We start from the raw sequence: 21,709 nt of genomic DNA, 5'->3' as shown, positions 1-21,709 counted from the left end.
ACAACTGCGACTTCCACCCACCTCCCCACTCCACGCCCCTCATGGTCAACGACAAAGCTACTATGCCCGTGACGCCATGGAGCTGTGGATGATTTATCGCGTGGCTGTGGACACTACGTTGGAGAAGGGGGGATGGGGGACATGTTGAAGTTAATTTACATGATACTTTATTAGAAGCTGTGAGGCTTTTGAGATGCCATGGCGGCGGCACGCGCAAGTTTCGACACGTAGATTTCTAGAGGTACATCCACCACATTCAGTGCTCACTCACACGGTGGACAAGAGGCCGCTCATGAACGGGCTGCGACAAGTTTGCGCAATTCTTTGGCACGACGAGCAGCAATGTCATTTGCACGAATCTTGTCACGCAGGTTGATACAAATGAGCAAAAGTTCGTCAGCATCATACAGGTGTGATGCAGCCAAATGAAGATGCTGGTAGAACGAAGCTGCCGTGGGGGTATCAAGGAGAGATTTTGATTTGAGTGCGAGTATGGCATAGGCGATACGGAAAAGCGTGGAGCTCCCGTCAAGAAATAGGACATCCCAAACACGAAAGAGAGTTTCGATAGGCAAGCATGCTGTAAAAAGAGATAAGAACCATGCATACGTAACGGCGGGCAGCTCCACACCCAACTTTTTCATGTGCGAGGCGAGTTTCGGGAGACCAGATTGGACCAGGTGAACGAGGACTTGTTGATCAGCCTGTGGCACAAGCATGTCAGACGCATAGTAAGCGGGTGGCAATATGGTGTGGATAAGACCGACCAATGCCCAGAAGGCGTCTTCTTCGTTTGTGTATGTGAGCAAAAGAACTGCAGCGAGATTGTTCATGCCCTGGCAGTAGCCAGAACCAGCATCGTATCGAGCATAGGCAGAAAGCAAGCGATGAAGTTTCGGGACGCCTGGACCACATCCACCAAAGTACAAGTTGGCCGGCATCGTCCGACGCACATCCAGGGCAATTTGTCGCTCGTACGTCGACGATTCATACAAGTGTTGGTAGATGCCCGGCTCTGCGCACATGTGGGCCTGAACGAACTGAGACCATACGGCTGGACGGTAGTGCATGGGTATGCCTCGCTCACATAGAGCATGGAACCGACGTGTTTCGCTACTGCTGGTGGTGCTGGTGCTGGTGCTGGTGCGCATGGAGGCAAAGATGCGGCTCCATACGGTATCAGACTCATGTGGATCCAATTCATCCATTTTATCGAGAAAAAAAGCATCCCATTCTGCTTTTCGGATACGCTCCTGTTTTTCATATGCATCATGCACATGTCGGACAAGGCGCGGCACTGTGAAGGATGCATGTGATGCCGAGGAGACTTTGTGTTCATCGAAAGCAGATAATGCTGATACAACGGACGTCTCGATAGAGGGCGGTGCAACAGGTAGCACGCTCAGAGCTGGGAAAGAAGCAACGAAAGAAGCATCGGCCGTGCGCTGCGCAGGAGAGGAATGCATGCTGATTGGTGCCTTGGTGGAAGGAGCGGAAGAGGAGGAGGCTTGGTCCGTGTCGGGAGGAGGAGCCGCTGCAGAGACGCAGGCTGATCCGGACGTCGTGTTTGGCGTTGGGGGTGGCGCTAGGTTTGCTCCTTCAGAAGTGCCTTGCTCTACGATGTCCAGTGGCAGCGACGGGTTTGCACCACACACAAGGCGCCAGTATTCCGGCACTGATATGCCATACAAAAATCCATAGTGGTCCACATACAAGGAATCATCATGTTGCCAGTGTTGCATAGGTACAAGTTGTTGGCGAGGAACGAATGGCGGAGGACGTGTAGCACGAGGTGTCATGGGCTCTAGCTCGACGACCCTGGCCAGGGCCAACGGATCGGGAGTCCGTCCGGGAGAGGTAGGTTCACTCGTGTTGTGCTGAGTTGAATTGGACGACACAGATGGCAGTGTCGATGTCGATGCCGATGTCGATGCCGATGCCGAAGAGGATGGTGATCCATGCTCTAGGCCATTTTTCGTTGGTGATTCGCACGTGGATGATGCTGTTGATACACACGCATGAGCGATGGCAACCACCCATTCAAGCACAGCTGTGCTGGCTGACGACGGCACCTTGTGTGGGGAAGAGGGTGTGGATGCTAACTGGGGATGTGAATGGTCTGTATGCTGGAAGGAATCAAGTTCGTCGTGCATTGCTTCATGCAGCGTCAATTCAACATTGCCGTTCGGTTCGTGTAGCAAGTGCAGAATGGCCTGTGACAGAGCTTGGAGCATTGCCTGGCATGTGCTGTCCTGTGCGTGGAGCCATGCATTCACAGCGTGTGAGTCGTTTCGGATGTCCGACGCGGCCACCCATGTAGGCAGGGCAACCTGCTCAAAGGCTTGGCGTACGTGCGCTGACGGTTGCGGAAGAGGCGCTTCCTTTGGTGCTGTAGGTATGGCAAGCAAGGGCTCGTGTTCGGTAGCAGTTGACGTCAGGGGATGATGCACTGCCACCACAGGCGCTTGACCTCGGTCGGCTGCGTGAGCCACACGCGGCATATCTTTGGCACACACCGAAGTGCTCGCCCCCGGCAATGTGCGGTGGTGTGGAGTGGATGAGAAAAACAGGTCAAGGAAAGGATCAACTTTTGCGTGCCAAGCAGTGAAAAGAAGAAACACGCGTTGTGTTCGTCAGGCGCGAGGTGTCAACAGGGAGTGTCGAGGGGGTTATGCCGGAACCATGGTTCAGCAAGAGGCGCGACTATGGGAATAGGGACAAATTTCGACTCCACGAGCTGACGCCTATCTCCACACGCTCTCTCTCACTCTCTGATTGTTTCTTCCCACCTTATTCGGCGTGTGTCGACGCGGCCTTCAGTTGCGGTGCGACCCCCGTATTCCGCCACCCTTATCGCGAAAACTGCTGCTGGCGCGAGTATGACGAGCGGCGTGCATAATCTGTCGGCGTCGGCAACGTCTTCGTCGTCCTCTTCATCGCCCCTGGGCGAAGACAAGCTGAGTATTGAGATGCTCGGCGCTGGGCAGGAAGTGGGGCGCAGTTGTTGTGTTCTCACATTTAAAGGTGCGTATGGATCGGTGCGAGTATGCCGAGGCGCAAGCGAACTCGCATGGGAGCGCGATTGCGCGTGTGAGTGAGTCGGGGCTCAGCTAACCAAGGCAGGGTTTACCATTGTATGTGATGCCGGAGGTATGTTCCGCGTGCATGCACGCCGACTGAACTAACATGCGCGGCAGTTCATCCAGCCTACACAGGTCTCACGGCACTACCGTTTATCGATAATCTTGACTGGAGCACTGTCGATGCGCTCCTCATCACGCACTTTCACCTGGATCATGCTGCCGCACTCACATACATCATGGAAAAGACGAACTTTTGCGAGGGCAAAGGCAAAGTATACATGACGCACCCGACAAAGGCGATCTATCGCTTCCTGATGTCGGACTTTGTGCGTATCTCGAATGCAGGATCGGACCGCATGTTGTTTGACGAGGCAGAAATGCTGGCGTCCTGGCGGCAGATCGAGGCGGTGGACTACCACCAGGAGGTGGTTCTGGGCGGCGGTCTGCGGTTTACGCCGTACCATGCGGGGCATGTGCTGGGTGCCTGCATGTTTATGATCGATATGGCAGGACTGCGTGTATTGTATACGGGGGACTACAGCCGTGAGGAGGACCGGCATCTTGTGCAGGCGGAAGTGCCGCCGATGCGGCCGGATGTCCTGATCTGTGAAAGCACTTACGGAACACAGAGTCTGGAGCCGCGGCTCGACAAAGAGATGCGCTTCACGTCGCTGATTCACAGTATCATCCGGCGCGGTGGACGTGTGTTGTTGCCCGTGTTTGTGCTGGGCCGCGCGCAGGAGCTGCTGCTGCTTCTCGACGAGTACTGGGAAGCGCACCCGGAGCTCCATTCTGTTCCGATCTACTATGCGTCTTCGCTCGCGCGCAAATGCATGTCGATCTACCAGACGTATATCCATACGATGAACCAGCACATTCGCGCGCGTTTCCACCGGCGAGACAATCCGTTCGTGTTCAAGCATGTGAGCAACCTGCGCAGCCTAGACAAGTTCGACGACAAGGGCCCTTGTGTAATGATGGCGAGTCCTGGGTTTATGCAGAGCGGGATATCGCGTGAGCTGCTGGAGCGCTGGGCGCCTGATAAGCGCAATGGCGTGATTGTGAGCGGTTATTCGGTGGAAGGCACCATGGCACGCGACATTCTGAGCGACCCTGACGACATTGTCGCACTGAACGGGCAGCGCATCCCTCGTCGCATGTCGGTCGACTACATCTCGTTCTCGGCCCATGTCGACTATACGCAGAATTCGCGCTTCATCGATCAGGTCAAAGCGAAGCATGTCGTGCTGGTACACGGCGAGTTGAAGAACATGAGTGGGCTTCGTGCAGCCCTGCAAAGCCGGTACTCGGATCGCGAGGAAGAGATCCACATCTACATGCCGCGCAATTGTGAGCCACTGACGCTGTCGTTCCGTGCGGACCGCACGGCCAAAGTGATCGGCTCACTCGCGGCTCATGCGCCCAAGCCAAGTGACACGATCGATGGTCTGTTGGTCGCCAAGGACTTTTCGTATACGGTGCTAGCGCCCGAAGACCTGACGGAGTTTACGGGACTCGGCACAAGCACGATCGTGCAGCGGCAACGAGTCGCCCTGAACGTCGGCTGGGACCTGGCTCGCTGGCACTTGCAGGGCATGTATGGCCATCTAGACGAAGGCGTAGACGAGCAGGGATTGAGATGCATGCGCATCATGAATGTCGTCGACATCAAGCTTGCTCGCCCTGGAATGCTTGTGGTCGAGTGGGAGTCTAGTGTGTCGAATGATATGGTGGCTGACTCGGCCATGGCTCTGCTGCTTGGAATCGACAGCTGTCCAGCTACGGTGAAGATGACCATGAATGAGCATGCATGTTCTCATGCACCCACGGCTCGTGGTGCATCTGCATCCCATGTCGACACGGTCGAGTCCCTCCTGGCTTTGCTAGAGGCGCATTTTGGCGACCTCGAGATGATGGACATTGGGGGCGGCGTCCGTGTGACAGATGTTCATGCTGAGCCGAGTACCCACTCAGCGAAGGAGCAAATGCTTGGTGGCATGCCCGAGCATGGGTCAGATGCTCGTGAGACGCATGAGACTGGGGCGACTGATGCCAGTGCCCATGCTAGCGACGCGGCAGAGGCTCATGCCGATGCCGATCAAGGCGAGGCCGACTCGCCGCTCGATCGCCTGTGTGCCTCGATCCCAGGTCCTGTGCGTGTCGGTGTGAAGGTCGAGCTGGATGCCGAGCCCATCATCATTTCGCTCGATGATCTCTCTGTGTTTTGTGATGCCGAAGCCTTGCGGCATCGAGCTGAGCGCCTCGTTGCGATGGCGCTTTCTACGAGTCAGTCCCTTGCTGACACATTCCACCTCACACCTGCATGCTCGTCGATGCTCTTCCAAGGCAAGCACAGCCATGAAATGCAGGACCAGGACCACGATGACCAAGACGGCGCTCATCACGACCATGCGGAGCTCCCTGTTCATCCCAAGACCCCGATCAAGGCTTTGGCAGACTGACATTTGCACCCGCACAATTCCCCCCATTCCCATCTCCATCTCCATCTCCATCTCCATCTCCATCCCCATCCCCGAGTATGGAGCGCGCACAGATACCCTATCTCATAGCATCCACGGCCCTTGATCCAATACAGACATGTATCGTTTCGCACCGCATCGCACCGCATCGCACTGCATCGCACTGCACCGCATTCCTCTTGTCTTGTACAAATCCTACCGTTGTTACTACCGTCGCAGCGCAGCTCTCGATCCACATACCTACAAAAGACGTACCGTACGTCGGTCTCGCTCACCAGCAAGTTGGAGGGTGCCTTCTGCCTCCAAAGAGCGAATGGCATCATGCAGCTCGTTCGTATCGATTGTAACAGAGCTTTGCTCACGGAACGCTCGTACTAGTTCTGTCACCCGGACAGGCCGCGACGTCGATCCACTGCCGCCATGACCCATCTTCTCGTGCGCTAGTTTCTGTATCATGCTCAGCAACTCATTCTTCATGTCGCCAGCAAGGCGCCTTTGATGCAAGGAGCGTCCTGTCGTCAGCAGGTCAAGATCAATTAAGCCGGTCGTAGGATCTGTTGCACTCGACTTGGCCGCCTCTCGGATCAGCCGATTGGCCTCGTCGACATCGTCAGCCGTCACGACCGTCGACAGACGCATTCGTGCATGCGCCTCCGACAAGCGGATCATACTCTCCAGCTGCCGAGTCGTGGCGGTGATGCGGCGCTCTGTGCTGCGTGGATCTTCCCCAGCCTTGCGCAGCTCAACATACCGTCTCGCCAGCAAGTCGCTCGCCTCGGCCGTCAGCACGGGTGCCACATTCGCTCGAGCGTACGAAATATACGCCGTCAGCAGCTCAATTGGCACCACGTTGGTCGCGGCCGTCTCGGGTGCATCCTCCAAGTACATGCCGACAAGATGGCGCGCCAAACGCCGGTCTGTCGCCTCATGGATCTGGTCAAGCACGAGATACACAAGATCAAAGCGGCTCAGCAGCGTCGGCGCAGTCGATGTTTTTCGTGATGGGCATGTGGATATCGTACTTCGACCCAATTGGGTTCGCAGCGGCCAGTACCGAAGTGCGTGCATTGAGTGTCGTAATGATCCCGGCTTTCGCCACCGACACTGTCTGCTGCTCCATGACCTCATGCAGCACACTCCGTGTGGCGTCGGACATCTTGTCAAACTCGTCGATGCAACACACACCGCCATCCGACAGGACCAGCGCACCACTCTCCAGGACCAGCTGCCTTGTCTCGGGATCCCGCGTGACATACGCGGTCAATCCGACAGCGGACGATCCTTTGCCCGATACATACATGCCTCGCGGCGCGATCTTGTGCACGTACTGGAGCATCTGGCTCTTGGACGTGCCGGGATCTCCCACGATCAGCACATTGATGTCGCCTCGGTACCGGGGCCCCCCGAGACCGCCACCTGTCGTGATAGACTTGTTCGTCCCGCCAAACAGCTGCAGCAGCACACCCTTTTTCATGTCTTCCATCTCATAGATACTAGGTGCTAGGCTGTGAGCCAGCATCTCGTACACATCAGGCCGCTCTGCAAGGCGCTGGATCTGATCCTGCATCTCCTCACTCGGCATGAGCGCCATACGCCCGCTCGCTGGCGGCGGCGCCGACGGTGCATCGCCCGAACGGAGGCCGTGGGCATCAAACAGCTCGCCCTCTTCATCGCCGCCGATGCCAATCGACTGGGCCTGCATCGCATCGCGCGTCGTTAGATCCAGATCCACTCGTCGCGTGCTGTTCAGTCGCACGTGCACAACGTCGACATACGTCTTGAACAGGCTCTTGAGCGTCCGCTGTCTAGGGCTCACACGCACAGGCACACTGCGGAAGATGCCCGTCACTTCAACACGGTCACCCGGCTTGCACACATCGACCAGCTCATCGTACACACACAGACTCAGCGAGTGCGGCGTTTGCCCATCCGGCACGACGTCAGGCGTCTCTTGCAGTCGAACAACCTGGCGATCAGCAAACTCACAGCGGTTGTGGATCAGCGACAGTGAGCCCAGCTGATTGCACATGTCTCGCGGGCATCGCTGTGGTTCCATGATGCGCCCACGGTCAATTTCCACCTGCACCGTGTGATGACACACCAAGCAGCGGAAGAAGGCCACTTTCATATCGGGGATGATCGGCGTCACGCGGATCACCAGACCACGTACCGTCGTAAGCTTGTCAATGTCAGACGGATTCAGATCACGCATGTTCGTCGATGTGCCGCCGTACGGCCGGACCTTGTACAGCAGGCTCTCAATCAGGTCCATCTGCTCACGCAGCATCTCGACCTCGTAGCTCGAAACGCTGGACCGCAGATCCTCTTCCGCCAGAATCAGCATTTGGTCCTTCAGCACCGTGTCCATGATCGGCACGACCTCCTGCGGGTATCGTACGAGCTGAAGCGCCAGCTTTTTCGATGGTGGAAACGCCGCCAAATCACGGATACGCAGGTTCAAATTCGTTTGATGCGTCTGCCGCATCTGCCGCATATAATCTTCATATAGCAGCAGCTCCCCGTCGGCGTTCGGCAGTCGCGCATGCGGCAGGCCATGCGTACGCGCATACGCCCAGCGATACTTCAGTCGGAATCCACGAAGAAACGTCTGAAAAAGCTGCATGGTCTCTCCCACCGACACGCTTGTTCCCCAGATCACCTTGAGCATGTGATTCGGCGGATGGCCTGCCCCATGCTGGTCGTCCGATGTCGCGTGAGAAAACACCAGGTCTTCACTCGCTGCTTCAGATGAGTGCCCTGCGCCTGCCCCCGACGCTGGCCCACTACTGCTGGATGCAGGTGGTCGCGAATGCATCCTCCGTGCCAGCACGGATGGTGAACTCACGAAACTGTGGGAGGATGAGTGAATATCGCCACGTCGACTGTGTCGTGGCGTTGAGCTCGTGGATCTAAGCGTGTGAGTGAAGGTTCGCGCACATTTGTGGATAGATCGGCAGCTTGGCTGTCAGAAGACGTACGGTGGAAAAAAGAGCGGCTCACGATAGTCGCCTGACCCGCTGAATGACGACAAAGAAGCGTGTGGTCTTCGCGGGGTTGGTGTATGTTGCGATCCCAGCGACGCCGCCGGTGACGACGTGGGAAACTGCAGCGGCGATGCATCATCCCACACCACTGATCATGAGCCGAACCAAGATGCATGACGTACCAGATGGCGATCTCGATGCAAACCTTCTTCCATGTGAGCTTAGACGGCCTGGACTACTCGACGGAAGACCTAACGACGACCCATCTCGCCCATCTTGTGATGCCGGCGTTCCTTCCTCCGGTCGAGACATGATGCGTTCAGATATGCTCTACGACAGGTATGGGCGTTGTCACTACCAAGTAAGCTGGCCAACACACACCGTTTCGCTGCGCAAGACACCGCGTATGCCACAGCCTCCCTCTCACCGACAAGACGACTTGAACTCAGTATGCGTCGTGCGCTGATCATACATCACGTGATGTATTCGCTAGAGCCAGCGTCAGGGCCAGGGCCAGGCCAAGCCAAGGCCCTGTACGCACTTTGCCTTCGATCACGCGCATCGCACATTGCTCGGCGGCGCAAGTCACGCGTGGAGTACGTCACTTTCGTTGGACGGACCCGGTGGAGAATCAAGATGGAGGTCTATAATGGGCGCGCATGTGTTGGGTGCTGAAAAAACAAGTCCAGGGCGCCCGGCAAAAGCGTTGTGTTGTTGTTACTGTTGTTGCCAACAGGCAAGCATTTTCCAAGTACACACAGGCTTTTCCGACTGAACGACAACCTGGTCGATCAACATGGCCACCGCTCAAGCCGTAGGACTGCAAGCGCCTACGCGGACGCACTTGACATTGAAGGGATCAACGGCACTCGTGCATGAGTTTTTCAACTACTCGGTCCAAAGCATCCTATACCAACGATCCATTTATCCGTCGGAAGATTTTCGCACGGTCAAAAAATTCGGACTTCAAATGCTTGCCACGACCGATGACGACCTGGCTGACTATTTGGATCGAGCAATGCAACAATTGAAAAAGTGGCTCGAGCAGGGCAAGGTTCGTCGGCTCGTGGTAGCCATCGTCGAAAAAGAGTCACAGGAAACGGTCGAACGGTGGCAATTTGATATCGAGGTGATGAATGAGGGACTCACAGAGTCTCAGGTCCCCAAGGAGGGTGATCAGATACCCAAGTCATTGCAAAAGACAGATGCGCAAGTAAAGGCAGAAATTGCTGCTATCATCAAGCAGATTACAGCGAGCTGTACTTTCCTGCCGGTCTTGGAAGAGCCATGTGCGTTCCAAATTCTTGCTTACACGGATCGTGATGTAGAAGTGCCAATGGAATGGTCTGATTCAAATGCACGACTGATTGCGGAAGGCAAAGCTGAGCAAGTGAAGCTGCGCAGCTTTTCTACACATGTTCATCGTGTTGATGCAATGGTTGCTTATAAACGTGAAGAAGAAGATCTATAGATGTACAGTATAGAAGGAAAAAAAATAAAAGGAAGGGATTGGTAGCGAGGCATTGTAAGTGCAGGAACCATCTTTGGCGGCACGGCACCGTGCGATCGACGTGTGAATCACACATGGACTTTTGCAGACAGCGATCAAAAACCCATCCAATGTGATGATCTCATGGAAAGACCATAACTACATACCGCGGACCTCGTCATCTCCATCATTCTTGTTTTCTGTCGACGCATCGTTCTTTTCCCAAATCACGCGCGACAAAATCTCACGGCGGCCTAGAACCGTCCATTTAGGCAGCCATTCCGGCTGGATCTGCGGCCACACAGCCTGCTCCGAGTACAGCTCGATAAATTCCTGATCCATGCTACGCGATTTTGGGAAACTGAAGCGGCGATACTCATCAAAAATGGTGGTGAGCGACCATTGCTGTAGTTTGCGCAGGCAGCCAATGAGGCAGCCTGTGCGGTGCTTGCCTTTGTTGCAGTGGATCAGCATGGGGTGGTTGCGTCGATCCAAAATAGTAGCAAGTGCCGCGGTGATGGTCTCACTTGGGATTTGTACGAACGGTTCTTTGTTTCCGGGAATGCCGTATTGAAAGAACCGAATCCCATTCTCGTCAAGAAACTGGATATTTTGCTCAGGATAGTCCTCGAGAATCAACGTCAACACACTTCGCAGTCCTAGTGTTTTGAGGAACTGGAAATGTTTCTTCTTGGGAAAACTGCTCCGATACACCCATGAATTGACCATGGCAAAATTGTCAGGGGGAATCAACTCTTTGTCGTGGCTTTCGTCGACCTGTGCACTTGCGTTGCTGATAGCCGCCGCATCATGCTCGTCGCGCGTGCTCGAATCTTGTGACCGGCGGCTTTCTGCTTCGCACTTGTGCGCATTTCGTGCTTCATTCTCACGGAGGATCCGACGTAGGAATTCTAGGCGCACCGGGGGATCTGGCACACTCACATGATCCTCGGGCTTCCGGCATAAGAGCGCCGTGTAGTCTATCGGCACATCCGGTAGCGCCGTCTCAATGGCACTTGCCATGACGTACTCCTCCAGTGCCACCAATCCTCTCCGTCTTTGCGCAAAATAGTCCGCGTCGCCGTACTCTCCTCAACACACCAGCGATAGAGAATGGAGCCACCACCGAGCAATGGTGGAAGTGCTGCCGGCTTCACGTGCATGTCGGCCGAGCTCACTGACTCTGTGTTTTACACATAGGCCCTGTAGGACCAATGTCCATGTCACAGGACTTGGACGTCTACGTCCCCGGCCAGATTCGGAGGTATCTCCAACTTATTTTTTCTAGTCCTGACGGCACCAGCGGCGGCGGCGGTAACGACGACGACGACAACAACAACAACAACAGCCAACCTTTCCATTCGCACAAATTTGTGAACTAGAGAACCTCTTGTCACGAAAATGTTCCCTATGTACCGCCAGATGATGTCGCAGGCGACCCGTCGCATGCAGGCTCAAGGTGCTCGTGGCTACGCTAGTGCCTCGGGTGACTTCGCCAAGAACATGACGCAGCGTGCGCAGGCTCTTGGTACATCTGTATTCCAGGCTGCTGAACGTGCGCTTGGGTCGTATGCTGAACCGATCATCTACAACTTGCGCGTCGCTGGCTCGCTTGCGAAGCAAGTGTACATTGCAGAGAAGCTCGCTCCGCCGACTAGCGTCAGTCAAGTTACATCTGCCTACCAGCAGATCTGGTCATCCATTTCCAAGGCTTCATGGTGGACACACTCCCTCCCTGCTGGTGAATGGCGCAAGATTGCTGTGTATGGCGTCGAGGCCGTCGGTATCTTTTCTATCGGTGAAATTGTACGTAAGGCTGCGTTCGCGGTCATATGGCATGCAAATAACTTACACCTGTGCAGATCGGCAAGCGCAGTCTTGTTGGATACAAGATCAAGGAGCACGCCGGTGCCCACGGTCACCACCACTAATCGTGGCTAATATGTTCTAATGGCAGCTTATATAGTGACTGGATCCTAGCACGAAAGAAGAAAAAGAAAAAAACAACTTTCACTCCCCCTCTTCAGCTTTGTGCAGCTTTACGTCACATACCAGCACTTTTACAGTGTTTTTCTATGCTCGTTTGTTATTCTGTGGCTGGTGTGGATTCTGCGTGTTGTCCGCACCATCATATCAATCATCAACACGCCAGGAATCATCATGAAGGGAATGTAGTTCCTGTCGCTTGTAAGATGCGTGCCGACGGTGCGCTAACGTACTGCAAAATAAACAATAAGTTCGCTTCGGATAAATGAACACGCTCCTCGCCGATTGTAACCATGGCAATGCATTGTAGTGTAGTGAAGCAAGCTGAGCATAAGCAGCGCAAAGCCAGAGACGTACCAATAGCGCCGTACGCGATTAAAAATGGATAGGCTCGTGCGTCATCTTTCGTGGTCAGTGATGCAAAGACAAACGTACTGTACCAAAACGCATACAATCCGACGAGAAACGCCGGTACTTGCAACATGAATTCACTGAGAAGCGACATTCGGAACCACGCATATCTAGGCAGCCATGTGTTCGGCACAAGTGGGTCACGACTCTTTGTCAAGTAATCTGCATCAGTGTATCCATTGTGTCGGCACGCATACCTGCTAAGACATTTCGGAACACCTTCGGAATGTAGGTGGCAGGAACAAGGCCTTGTACTGTGTGTTGTTGAAGTAGGTGAGCTATGACCAGCACGTACTATCCACACAGAAACTCGCAAACAGGTGCATTGCAAAAAAGAGAAAATAGAACAAGTCAGCTGGACGTTTCCATATTGCTAGCCGGTGCGGAGACGTAGCAGATGTTCCTACGGATGCTGCTGCCGTCATGGTAGTAGTCGCCGTTTTCTTAACCACGGTAGAAAGAATCTGCGGTCGCTCCGCATCCACCAAAACATGTCTACTACCTGGTCGCAGCAATTGAAGCGGCACCTCCACATCATTTGGCCCAACACAGACATCTACAGGCGGCGCCTCCGTCGTCCTGTCGTTTGCTGGGCTATTGAGTACCTAAGCTTTGAGACCCGGAGCTGACGCGGCTAGGCGGTCCGTTCGGGAAGCCATGATAAAGTCGTTATCGTGAAGCTGCGTAAGTATGCCGCCGTCGATGATACGTACGCCTTCTAGTGCATGACTCCACCACCACACACCAACGCTGCCCCATTCGAGCAAGATAGCTGGGTGATGACCTTGTGCATCAGCTTCCTTGCCAATGGCACTGGCGAACTCAGAGGCTGTTGCAAAGTTTCGGAACTTGTAAACTTTTTGCAAAGCATTCGGAAGCATGGTGGTTGCGCTGCCAATTTGTGGCTGAGGCATAAGTGTCCAGCCAGGCTCGAGCTGCTGCAGCTTGGTCTGGGTTTCGTCAGGAGTGAGGCGTTGCAGTCCCAGCTCACGAATCGCTTTTTTCGAACACGGAACGCAGTTCTGGTCAGCCCACTGCGTTGTCATGCTGCGAAAAGACACTGTGTAGAAAGGAGAAGGAGCTCGGACAATAGGACGTGGTAGGCACAGGCGCCACAAGGCCATTGAAGTACTGAAAGAAAGCCCTGCCGGTGGTGTGGTCAGTGCTGACAAGGAGCTAGGCGGGCGCTCCACCTATGAGGGGAAGGAGCATTTTGCATTGCCCCTCGGACCTGAGTGGAGAATTTGACACATAGTAAGATTTATCAAGGGGAAGGGGGTCAGTCCCAGGCATAACAGCCACTCGTCAGCTCCGCTAGGCGAGTTCTCAACTCCACTTTTGTACCATGTCATATTTTCTAACGCATTTGCCAACGGGTACGTGGTGGAAAGAAAAATCGCACGTATGATTGCAACTGTCGTACTGATTTAGCAGGATGGCATGTGGACCAAGCTATATTATCAGAAGAGGACCGTGTTGTGGTGCTGCGCTTCGGTCATGATTGGGTACGTGAGTGTGCAAGCTGAGTCCGTGTCAGGACGAGACATGTATGATGATGGACGAGACGCTGTTTGGTGTGGCAGAGCGAGTAAAAAACTTTGCTGTTGTGTACTTGGTCGACACAACACAGGTCCCTGACTTTAACAAGATGTATGAGCTGTATGATCCTTGCACCGTCATGTTCTTCTTCCGAAACAAACATATCATGATTGATCTTGGTACCGGCAATAACAATAAAATGTACGTCAGGCATATGTGCGATGGCCGGGCCGCCGTCACGCTATTGAGATCCTGCCTATCTGGCGCATGATATGGGGGTCTGACTCGCAAATCTGTGCGGTATACTTACGCTGTTCTAGCAATTGGGCCATTGATAACAAGCAAGAAATGATCGATATTATCGAAACCGTCTACCGTGGGGCCTCAAAAGGTCGTGGTCTAGTCATCAGTCCCAAAGACTACTCCACACGCTACAAGTACTAAACTTCCCAAGCATCCGTGTCCCACTCTTCATCAGTGGCGGGGCCGCCGTCATCGTTCCCACATTCATTCTCTGTGCCTCCGTATGCATCACATAGTGACTCGAACGTTTCTCGAACGTCACCGAGCAAATCGCGCTCCGATGCATCCACGCCATACATGCTCAGAGGCTCATGCCCCTGCAAGACACGCACGATGAACTGGCGCGCTCCATGCGCGAGTCGTCCAATATCGGGTGATGTCTGTAGCGATGCAACACATGGCGTGGATGTCACGCGTGGCGCATGATTACCATCGTTGTTGTATGGCCAGGGCCGTCCATCCGACGTTGTTCCGTGGAACATGGCTGCAAATTTCGAATCAACAGGGTAGGCCAACGGAACAAAGGCTCTGCAATTAGGGTTAGTGAGACGAAATTTTCCGCGATTACATACCGAGTAACCAGGGGTTCTGGCAGCTGCTCGTCGTATGCGAGTGCATCTATGGTAGGTTTCTCCGCATTAGCATCAGCATCGCGCGCAACAAAGCATTCAGCGTATGGTATAGTGGAGGCGACTGGATTTGACGCAGGGTTCGCCGCGAGTGTATCCGCTGACGACGCCCTGCATTTGCTTTGGTAGAAAGTGGCCACAGGCAAAGACGCATCCCACCAAGCAGCATCCAATCGCTTGGATGCTTCCTCTGCTGTGTCTTTGTGTATGATGGACTCTTTTCCATGGCGCCGTGCCAGCATCGACTGCATGAGGATATCCAGAGGATCAGTGTGGCGTTCATCAGCCAGGAGCGGCGTCGGCAAACACCCGCCAAGTTGGGATATAGGCGTATCGCCACGCCAATTTAGGCGGGTTCGAAACGAATACATCGACTCTGTCCGTCGTGCAAGGCGCAATGGCAGTGTGGCCGTCTCATACAGCGCCGCCACAATAGCGCTTGTCTCGCTCATACACGTTGGCTCCGCACGTACGTGCGGCCATCTCGAAGAGGGAGGTGCCTCGAGTCCTATAGGCGTTAGCAAATGTGCATAGTCCAAAGCGTGTGCAAGACTGAGGGCTTGGTTCATCATGGTATAGGGTGTAAGCTTCTCATTATGTTCCATCCTTTGAGACAGCAAGGTCAGGTGCCTTTCTGTCTTGGGGTACTCGTCCGCGAGCATGTCGAGGTAAGTGCATACAATGCCCCCATATGCATCATGCATCGATGCACTGAGCTGGAAGCCCTGCATGAGATCTGTGTCTTCTGTCCACCAGCGAAGAGTGTCCTCGAACATGCCGTGGTCCTGTTCCATTGCACGAGCAATCGCTTGGCCTTGAGCGAAGGTATCAAGAGTAGGGTTTTGTGTATCGGTACCCATATTCGAAAGAAATGTATGGCCATATATCGATGGCGCACTCACAGGCAGCAGGGATTTTGGATGAAAGAGCGTCTGCGCTATATCTGTCCAAAATCTAGGCGCTGCTTGCTCGTCTGCCGCCGATAAGGGACTCACGCGCGGCTCTGTCTGTATGACTGGCCCATCGAATTCAGCATCTTCATCCGTCTCATACAAAGCGTTAATTCGGCGCAGCGCTCCGAACTCCTCTCGAACGTCGAAGAGCATTGCACGTGGCGAATACGTGTCGAGTCCATCAGCGCCGATCCCTGCCTTGAACGACACATCATGCTCGACAAGTGGTGGTGGTGCATCGGACCGGTAGTCAAAGTAAGATTGCTGCGTATTCCAGAAATGCGCTGCAACATAATTAGCAGGCGTCCCGAATGACAAGTACACAGTTTCTTGTGCACGATGCATGTATGATGGACGAGGCACACTGCACTGCGGCGGTCAGACAGGAGGTGCTAGAGAGAAAGCGAGGAAGGCAAGAGAATAGCAGGCACAGAGACCTACCGCCGGAATTGGCCTGTGTCGACGACAGTGCCAGCGTTTGTTCGAGCAAGATTGAAGGGCACAGAGGTGTGGTCCGTAGACGGCTCTGCGTGTCCAATTGTCGTAATGTGATCGACCTTGCGCGAGAATTGTGGAGGTAACAAGTGGTGCGAGCGCTCGCTGGTGGGCGTCTGATCGAGCCTTGACACTGCCGCTCAGTTCGTCCGTCGTGATGGCGGCTCAATGGCAAAAGCTTGGCGACGCTTACTACCGCCGCACCATCCAGTATGAGCTGGGTTGGTCTGTGCAGCGTCTAGATGAGTTTCTGGTCGCGTCATCTGCCGATATGGGATGGATCGCGCTGACTCGCGACCCTGAACAGCTGGTAGCACTTGGTGACACGTCGGCCATGGAGCCGAAGATTCAAGTCTATACAGGAGCAGGTCAGCTATTTGAGACACTGCCGTGGGATGCTCATGCTCGGATCGTAGGTCTCGGGTTCACGTGGCGTGATGAACTCGTCGTTGTTGCAGATGACGGGCATGTACGCTTCTATTCGTGGCTAGTTCCGTACCATCATCCACAGCAACACAGCGGTGGCATGTCTTGTATTGAGGCAACGCCAACCTCATACTACCAGGTGCACACACTTGGGAAAGAAGCGACAGAGCTGGGCGTCGCTGGTGTACTCATAGAGCCAAAGCACATATGGGTCCTCCTGCGGAATGGCTCCCTGATTGATGCGCCTTTGACGAGCGACGACATGTCTGTGTGGTCTGAGATGCCGCTTACTATAGACACGCATGTGTTGCCTCCCCTCAGCACGCCGAGGCCGAGTCTGTATGCATGGACCCCATTCACTCGACACGGAGATGCGCGACTTTTCCTCTCGACCGACACAAGCGCATGGTCCGTCCATCGTTTCGACGGGTATGCTAAGGAGGCGTATGAAGATGGTCCAATGTGCGCAGTGAGTTTCAGTCCGAATGGAAAGCTCGTTGCTTGGATCAATGAGCGACAGGAACTGATCGTCGATACGGTCGGTCCTTCTCGACGCCGCTTGCGGACGTGGGACATTACGAGCGCTCATGCGTACCAAGTAGCACCACTTGCATTCCGCACACGAAAACTACTTGAGGATGCAGATCTGGTCGCAACGCCCACTGACAAAGGGGGATTCGCTGCGTCGGGCGTGCACGCCATGACATGGTGTGGCGATAATGCCGTGGCTCTTGCCATCTGTGATCATGTGCTGTTGGTGGGCCCGCATGGCGAGCCGATGGACTTTCCCGTGCGAGGGATCCCGTACTTATTTGGCAGTCACGATGGGCTACATATCGTGCACCGTGATGCACATGAGCACATCGGGAAGGTGGAAGCGCCAACGCTGCGTGCGTTGCGTCCAGGATCCACGCATATTGCAGCGATTCTTCTGGATGCATCACGCCTTGCTCAGCGGCACCGTCCCCAAGCGTATGAAGCTGTACGAACGATCCAGCACGAGTTGGCATCCGCTGTGGACACGTGCATTGAAGCGGCCACGTATGAATGGCTCGTCGATACCCAAACAGCTCTGTTGCAAGCGGCGCTATTCGGTAAAACATTCATCGACACGTACGAACCAACGCGGTTCCTGCATGTGGCGCGCTTGATGCGCGTGCTGAACGCTGTGCGCACACCGTGGATTGGGATCCCAGCGAGCTTCGACGAGACACATGTCCCGAACCTCTTATACCGTCTTGCTTCCCGCGGCCAGCACAAACTTGCTGTACGCATGTGCGAGCATATGGGTGTGCGGCCAGATGCCGTACTAAAGCATTGGGCACGGGCGAAGGTTGCGCGTGCACGTCCCGTGGGTTTGCATGGAGACACGGCTCGTGACGAAAGACTTGCGCATCTTATCATCGACAAGTTTCAGACTGCTGGCACACTCAGATACGCTGATATTGCGATGAACGCATGGCATGCAGGTCATCCACGCATTGCGACACTGCTGCTGGACAAGGAGGTGCGCGCCTGTGATCAGATTCCACTGCTTATGCACATGCAAGAATACCGCCTTGCACTCATGAAAGCTGTTGAAAGTGGCGATACAGATCTCATTTTGCATGTAATACTGGCACTGCAGAGTAGTCTTGCACGAGGTGCATTTTTCCGCATCGTGCAGTCGCTGGACTGGCCGTCATTGCCACCGCCAAGTCAAGACGCACAGAAAGTGGCAGCAGCTGCAGCGGCAACAACAACAACAACAACATCTGCATCAGCAACAGCAGTAAAGGCCGAGCCTACCGACGTGGTGGGACTGCGACCGACGTCTCTACCGACGTACACGACACTCGCGCCGCGTCTGCTTGTTTCGTATGGTCGTGACTACGATCGGCCGTTGGCGCACGACTTTTTCTACCAAGATGATCGACATGCCGACATGGCTCTTCTTTGCATCGATGATGCCCTGCAGATGGATGCATCGGTGCGTGCGGGTGCATTGCGCCGTGCGCAGCGGCATTTTGGCGAAGATCGGACGTGTGCAAGCGAAGCAAGACTCACAGACGAGACATGCTCGTTGCTTGGTGTTCAAGTAGCCATCCAGGCTGAGCTGAACATCGCGGATACCACTGGCAGACCGCCGTCACAGGTCCAAGGCATGTCGTTGTTCGACACCATTCTCACCTGTTTGAAGCATCCGAAACTGGAAAAACGTGCTGAAAAGCTCAAACACGATTTCCACGTGCCCGAAGCACGCTACTATGCATTGCGTGTGCGCGCATACATTGCAACCCAAGATTTCCACTCTTTGTGGCGGCACGTCACGTCGCGTCGACCGCCTCATGGCTATGTGACAATTGTCCAAGCACTCGTGCATGCAGGTCATGTCGACGAGGCATCTAGGTACATGAATCGTGGCGTTACGATGGACAAGGCGAATCGAGCCAAGCTTATGTACGTGTGTGAAAATGGCGGGCAGAAGCATGGCGGAAACTAACAAGCGACAGGGCCTTTTTGGACCGATGTCCGAATGAGGCAGTACAAACGAAGTTGCGCGCTGCGATGCCGTAACGCAATACCCAAAAAAGGGAAAGGGCATGGAAGGCTCTAGGTACATACAAAGGAAAGCACAAAGATAAGGCGATGTTCATGCACATGGACGGTGTCACAAATGCACATGAGAAGCTGTAGCGATTGCGACGAGCAACAGTGCCGAATGAAATCCAAAAAAAGGAAAAGAAAAAAAAAAATAAACATGGTCCTCATGTACCGAAAAACCAGTTCGTTGGAAATGCACCCCTCGACACAAGGCTGTGTACCTCTGCGTCTACGTGTATACATGAGCCCATGTCCACGCACCTATTTTGGTACGCAAGTTACGATATGGATGATACTGGGAGTCACATACCTCCGGCATGACGACGTCGGTCTGCATACCATGACGGCAGCAAGGTCGGAGCTTCTTGCGTACCACGCTCAATGGCATCCAAGACACACAGCAAATCGTAGTTGATCTCGTCGTGAATGACCGAATCGCGTTGGTAGGCGTGGTGCTGCGTCACAAAGTCCCGGACAAACGTCGCCATCGTCACGAGACGGCCATCCGCGCGCATGGCGACAAAGTCCAAGTATTCGTCCAGTCGACGGCGTGTGTCGCTGTCCAGGTCGAGCGAATCAAGGTATGTGCGTGTTAATGGCACAAGGCCCGGCATCGTGGGTGTACCAAGAAACAGCTCAGCCAAGGTGTATTCGCGTGTCTCCTTCGTCTGGGCGCTCGTGCGGAAATGAAAGCGCTGCGTATGCACGGCATTGCGCTGCTGTGCACGCTGCATATTTACATCGACAAGCGAGATAGGCATGCAGAAGTCCACGGGCATCGTCATGATCACTTGCGTCAGGAGCACCAGGAAGATCGAGTACGCTGCATTTTCAAAGTCCGTTAGCTGGATCTCCATAGGCCGGAATTCCACACGCCAACCGACGTGCGCGCCATGCGGCGGCGGTTTGAACCGCATCGTCTGCCAGTTTGTCGATTGGATATTCTCAAAATGGTCCATTGAACGTTCATCGTCCAAGTCAATGTTCTCGGAGAACACGACCAGTGGGTCGCGAACAAAAAGATGCGCCATATGCTCGGCAAGAAGCTCGTCCACGCCGCACTCCATAAGCCGCTGCTTGACAGGCATGTTCATCTCAAGGTCTACATCGTTCCACTCACGTGCATCCAGGTACGAATCGACGGAGTCGTAGCGGCTCTTTCGCAGCGTCCGCGGACCCGTGTCAGAATTGTGCATAGGCTCAGCAGGCTTCAGTGGGTGCTCCGCACGCTCGGCGGGCGTCCGGTCATCCACAGCCGCACTGATGATGTTCCAGCGACAATCGACATCCGCTAAGTATCCACGATACACAGGACTTGCAGCCGTCGCTGCAAGAAGAAGAGGCGTGATAGGAACGAGTTGGTCATACATACGGCGTGCATCGGCCAAGCAGCGTGCCTGGAACGTCACTTGCAGGCAGCTACAGCCCATGCCAAAGCCCATGGCATCCATGTATATGTGATCCGCATATGCCGCGCCCAGCTTCGCTTCAGGATCTTCGGCGAATTCAGCTCGTTCCCAAGGAATGCTGGGATCGATAAAGGGTGTCGGGGTATGTGCATCACGGAATATCGGCACATTGATCCGCACTTTCGAACCACGCCGCTTGCGGATATTCGCTGTCAGGGTGGGGAAACGCACATGCTGGTTAATGATCTCGTCTGGGAGAAAAAGGGAATGACTCGCCACACCACGCGGTGGCAACTCACACACAGGCTCCGTGAAAGGCGTATCGAGGACGCCAAGTCGCGGATACGATGCAAGAGCCATCAGCACCTCGTTGTCCCGCAAGTGTTGCCGCGTAATGTCGCGCCGTAGCAGCATGTTTGGCTCAACACGCAGAAGCTCTGACGCACTGATACCGAACGGGCTGCCGGGCGTGCTCTCGATCATATAACGACCATACTCGGGATGGAACTTGGGCCGGTCTTCTGGTGCGAGATTTTGAAGCTCTTTCATGCAGCATGTGTTGAGGCGCTCAAGAATCTCGCCTTGGCGCAACGACAGGCGTGCCGTCTTGTGTGCGTGATCAAGCACGACGACCATATATTCGAGCTCATCGCCCCACAGCAGCGGATCGTTCTGCCGATCGCGCGACTCGCGCCAAACAGACAAGAACTGCTCAATTCCATGCTTCCGTACATGCTCCGACAGCTCTCGGGCATCTTCCCATGCGAGTGGCGTCCCTAGTGATAAGAGTCCCATGAATCGCGCGGCCTAGGCTCTTTGGCTACAAGCGACGACTAGAGGCAAACACTCAGAGCGCGTTTATCGCCAAAGAAAAGAAAAGAGAAACAAATAACAACAGGTGAATATGGGGTCAAAATGTGAGAGGGAGAAAACAAATTG

The 21,709-nt window shown here is 54.5% G+C and overlaps 12 protein-coding genes across 12 annotated transcripts; 5 read left to right on the top strand and 7 right to left on the bottom strand.

Moving 5' to 3' along the window:
• Nucleotides 1–290: 290 nt before the first annotated feature.
• MGL_2641 (uncharacterized protein) lies at nucleotides 291–2,501 on the bottom strand (the record flags this gene model as incomplete). Its single annotated transcript, XM_001730207.1, has 1 exon — nucleotides 291–2,501. One exon carries the CDS (start codon nucleotides 2,499–2,501, stop codon nucleotides 291–293), a length of 2,211 nt encoding a protein of 736 aa, XP_001730259.1.
• An 818-nt stretch (nucleotides 2,502–3,319) lies between these two features.
• Nucleotides 3,320–5,545, top strand: MGL_2640 (uncharacterized protein; the record flags this gene model as incomplete). Its single annotated transcript, XM_001730206.1, has 1 exon — nucleotides 3,320–5,545. One exon carries the CDS (start codon nucleotides 3,320–3,322, stop codon nucleotides 5,543–5,545), a length of 2,226 nt encoding a protein of 741 aa, XP_001730258.1.
• Nucleotides 5,546–5,803: 258 nt separating this feature from the next.
• Nucleotides 5,804–6,232, bottom strand: MGL_2639 (uncharacterized protein; the record flags this gene model as incomplete). Its single annotated transcript, XM_001730205.1, has 1 exon — nucleotides 5,804–6,232. The coding sequence occupies one exon, from the start codon at nucleotides 6,230–6,232 to the stop codon at nucleotides 5,804–5,806; it is 429 nt and encodes a 142-aa protein (XP_001730257.1).
• Nucleotides 6,233–6,521: 289 nt separating this feature from the next.
• Nucleotides 6,522–8,859, bottom strand: MGL_2638 (uncharacterized protein; the record flags this gene model as incomplete). Its single annotated transcript, XM_001730204.1, has 4 exons — nucleotides 6,522–7,643; nucleotides 7,734–8,472; nucleotides 8,542–8,695; nucleotides 8,730–8,859. The coding sequence occupies 4 exons, from the start codon at nucleotides 8,857–8,859 to the stop codon at nucleotides 6,522–6,524; spliced, it is 2,145 nt and encodes a 714-aa protein (XP_001730256.1).
• A 484-nt stretch (nucleotides 8,860–9,343) lies between these two features.
• MGL_2637 (uncharacterized protein) lies at nucleotides 9,344–10,018 on the top strand (the record flags this gene model as incomplete). The annotated part of the gene is made up of 1 exon (XM_001730203.1): nucleotides 9,344–10,018. One exon carries the CDS (start codon nucleotides 9,344–9,346, stop codon nucleotides 10,016–10,018), a length of 675 nt encoding a protein of 224 aa, XP_001730255.1.
• A 177-nt stretch (nucleotides 10,019–10,195) lies between these two features.
• On the bottom strand, nucleotides 10,196–11,059 carry MGL_2636 (uncharacterized protein; the record flags this gene model as incomplete). The annotated part of the gene is made up of 1 exon (XM_001730202.1): nucleotides 10,196–11,059. The coding sequence occupies one exon, from the start codon at nucleotides 11,057–11,059 to the stop codon at nucleotides 10,196–10,198; it is 864 nt and encodes a 287-aa protein (XP_001730254.1).
• Nucleotides 11,060–11,437: 378 nt separating this feature from the next.
• Nucleotides 11,438–11,967, top strand: MGL_2635 (uncharacterized protein; the record flags this gene model as incomplete). The annotated part of the gene is made up of 2 exons (XM_001730201.1): nucleotides 11,438–11,842; nucleotides 11,899–11,967. 2 exons carry the CDS (start codon nucleotides 11,438–11,440, stop codon nucleotides 11,965–11,967), a joined length of 474 nt encoding a protein of 157 aa, XP_001730253.1.
• A 1,071-nt stretch (nucleotides 11,968–13,038) lies between these two features.
• Nucleotides 13,039–13,479, bottom strand: MGL_2634 (uncharacterized protein; the record flags this gene model as incomplete). Its single annotated transcript, XM_001730200.1, has 2 exons — nucleotides 13,039–13,113; nucleotides 13,147–13,479. The coding sequence occupies 2 exons, from the start codon at nucleotides 13,477–13,479 to the stop codon at nucleotides 13,039–13,041; spliced, it is 408 nt and encodes a 135-aa protein (XP_001730252.1).
• A 602-nt stretch (nucleotides 13,480–14,081) lies between these two features.
• Nucleotides 14,082–14,416, top strand: MGL_2633 (uncharacterized protein; the record flags this gene model as incomplete). The annotated part of the gene is made up of 2 exons (XM_001730199.1): nucleotides 14,082–14,173; nucleotides 14,293–14,416. The coding sequence occupies 2 exons, from the start codon at nucleotides 14,082–14,084 to the stop codon at nucleotides 14,414–14,416; spliced, it is 216 nt and encodes a 71-aa protein (XP_001730251.1).
• Nucleotides 14,413–15,764, bottom strand: MGL_2632 (uncharacterized protein; the record flags this gene model as incomplete). The annotated part of the gene is made up of 2 exons (XM_001730198.1): nucleotides 14,413–14,803; nucleotides 14,848–15,764. The coding sequence occupies 2 exons, from the start codon at nucleotides 15,762–15,764 to the stop codon at nucleotides 14,413–14,415; spliced, it is 1,308 nt and encodes a 435-aa protein (XP_001730250.1).
• Nucleotides 15,765–16,509: 745 nt separating this feature from the next.
• On the top strand, nucleotides 16,510–19,260 carry MGL_2631 (uncharacterized protein; the record flags this gene model as incomplete). The annotated part of the gene is made up of 1 exon (XM_001730197.1): nucleotides 16,510–19,260. The coding sequence occupies one exon, from the start codon at nucleotides 16,510–16,512 to the stop codon at nucleotides 19,258–19,260; it is 2,751 nt and encodes a 916-aa protein (XP_001730249.1).
• A 403-nt stretch (nucleotides 19,261–19,663) lies between these two features.
• Nucleotides 19,664–21,565, bottom strand: MGL_2630 (uncharacterized protein; the record flags this gene model as incomplete). Its single annotated transcript, XM_001730196.1, has 1 exon — nucleotides 19,664–21,565. One exon carries the CDS (start codon nucleotides 21,563–21,565, stop codon nucleotides 19,664–19,666), a length of 1,902 nt encoding a protein of 633 aa, XP_001730248.1.
• Between the last annotated feature and the right edge of the window lie 144 nt (nucleotides 21,566–21,709).

Source organism: Malassezia globosa (genome assembly GCF_000181695.2).
Source record: "Malassezia globosa CBS 7966 chromosome Unknown mgl_sf_6.1, whole genome shotgun sequence".
In the NCBI taxonomy this organism is placed as follows: Eukaryota; Fungi; Basidiomycota; class Malasseziomycetes; order Malasseziales; family Malasseziaceae; genus Malassezia; species Malassezia globosa.
The sequence above is the reverse complement of the archived record's forward strand: the minus strand, read 5'-3'. Positions and strand labels throughout refer to the sequence as shown.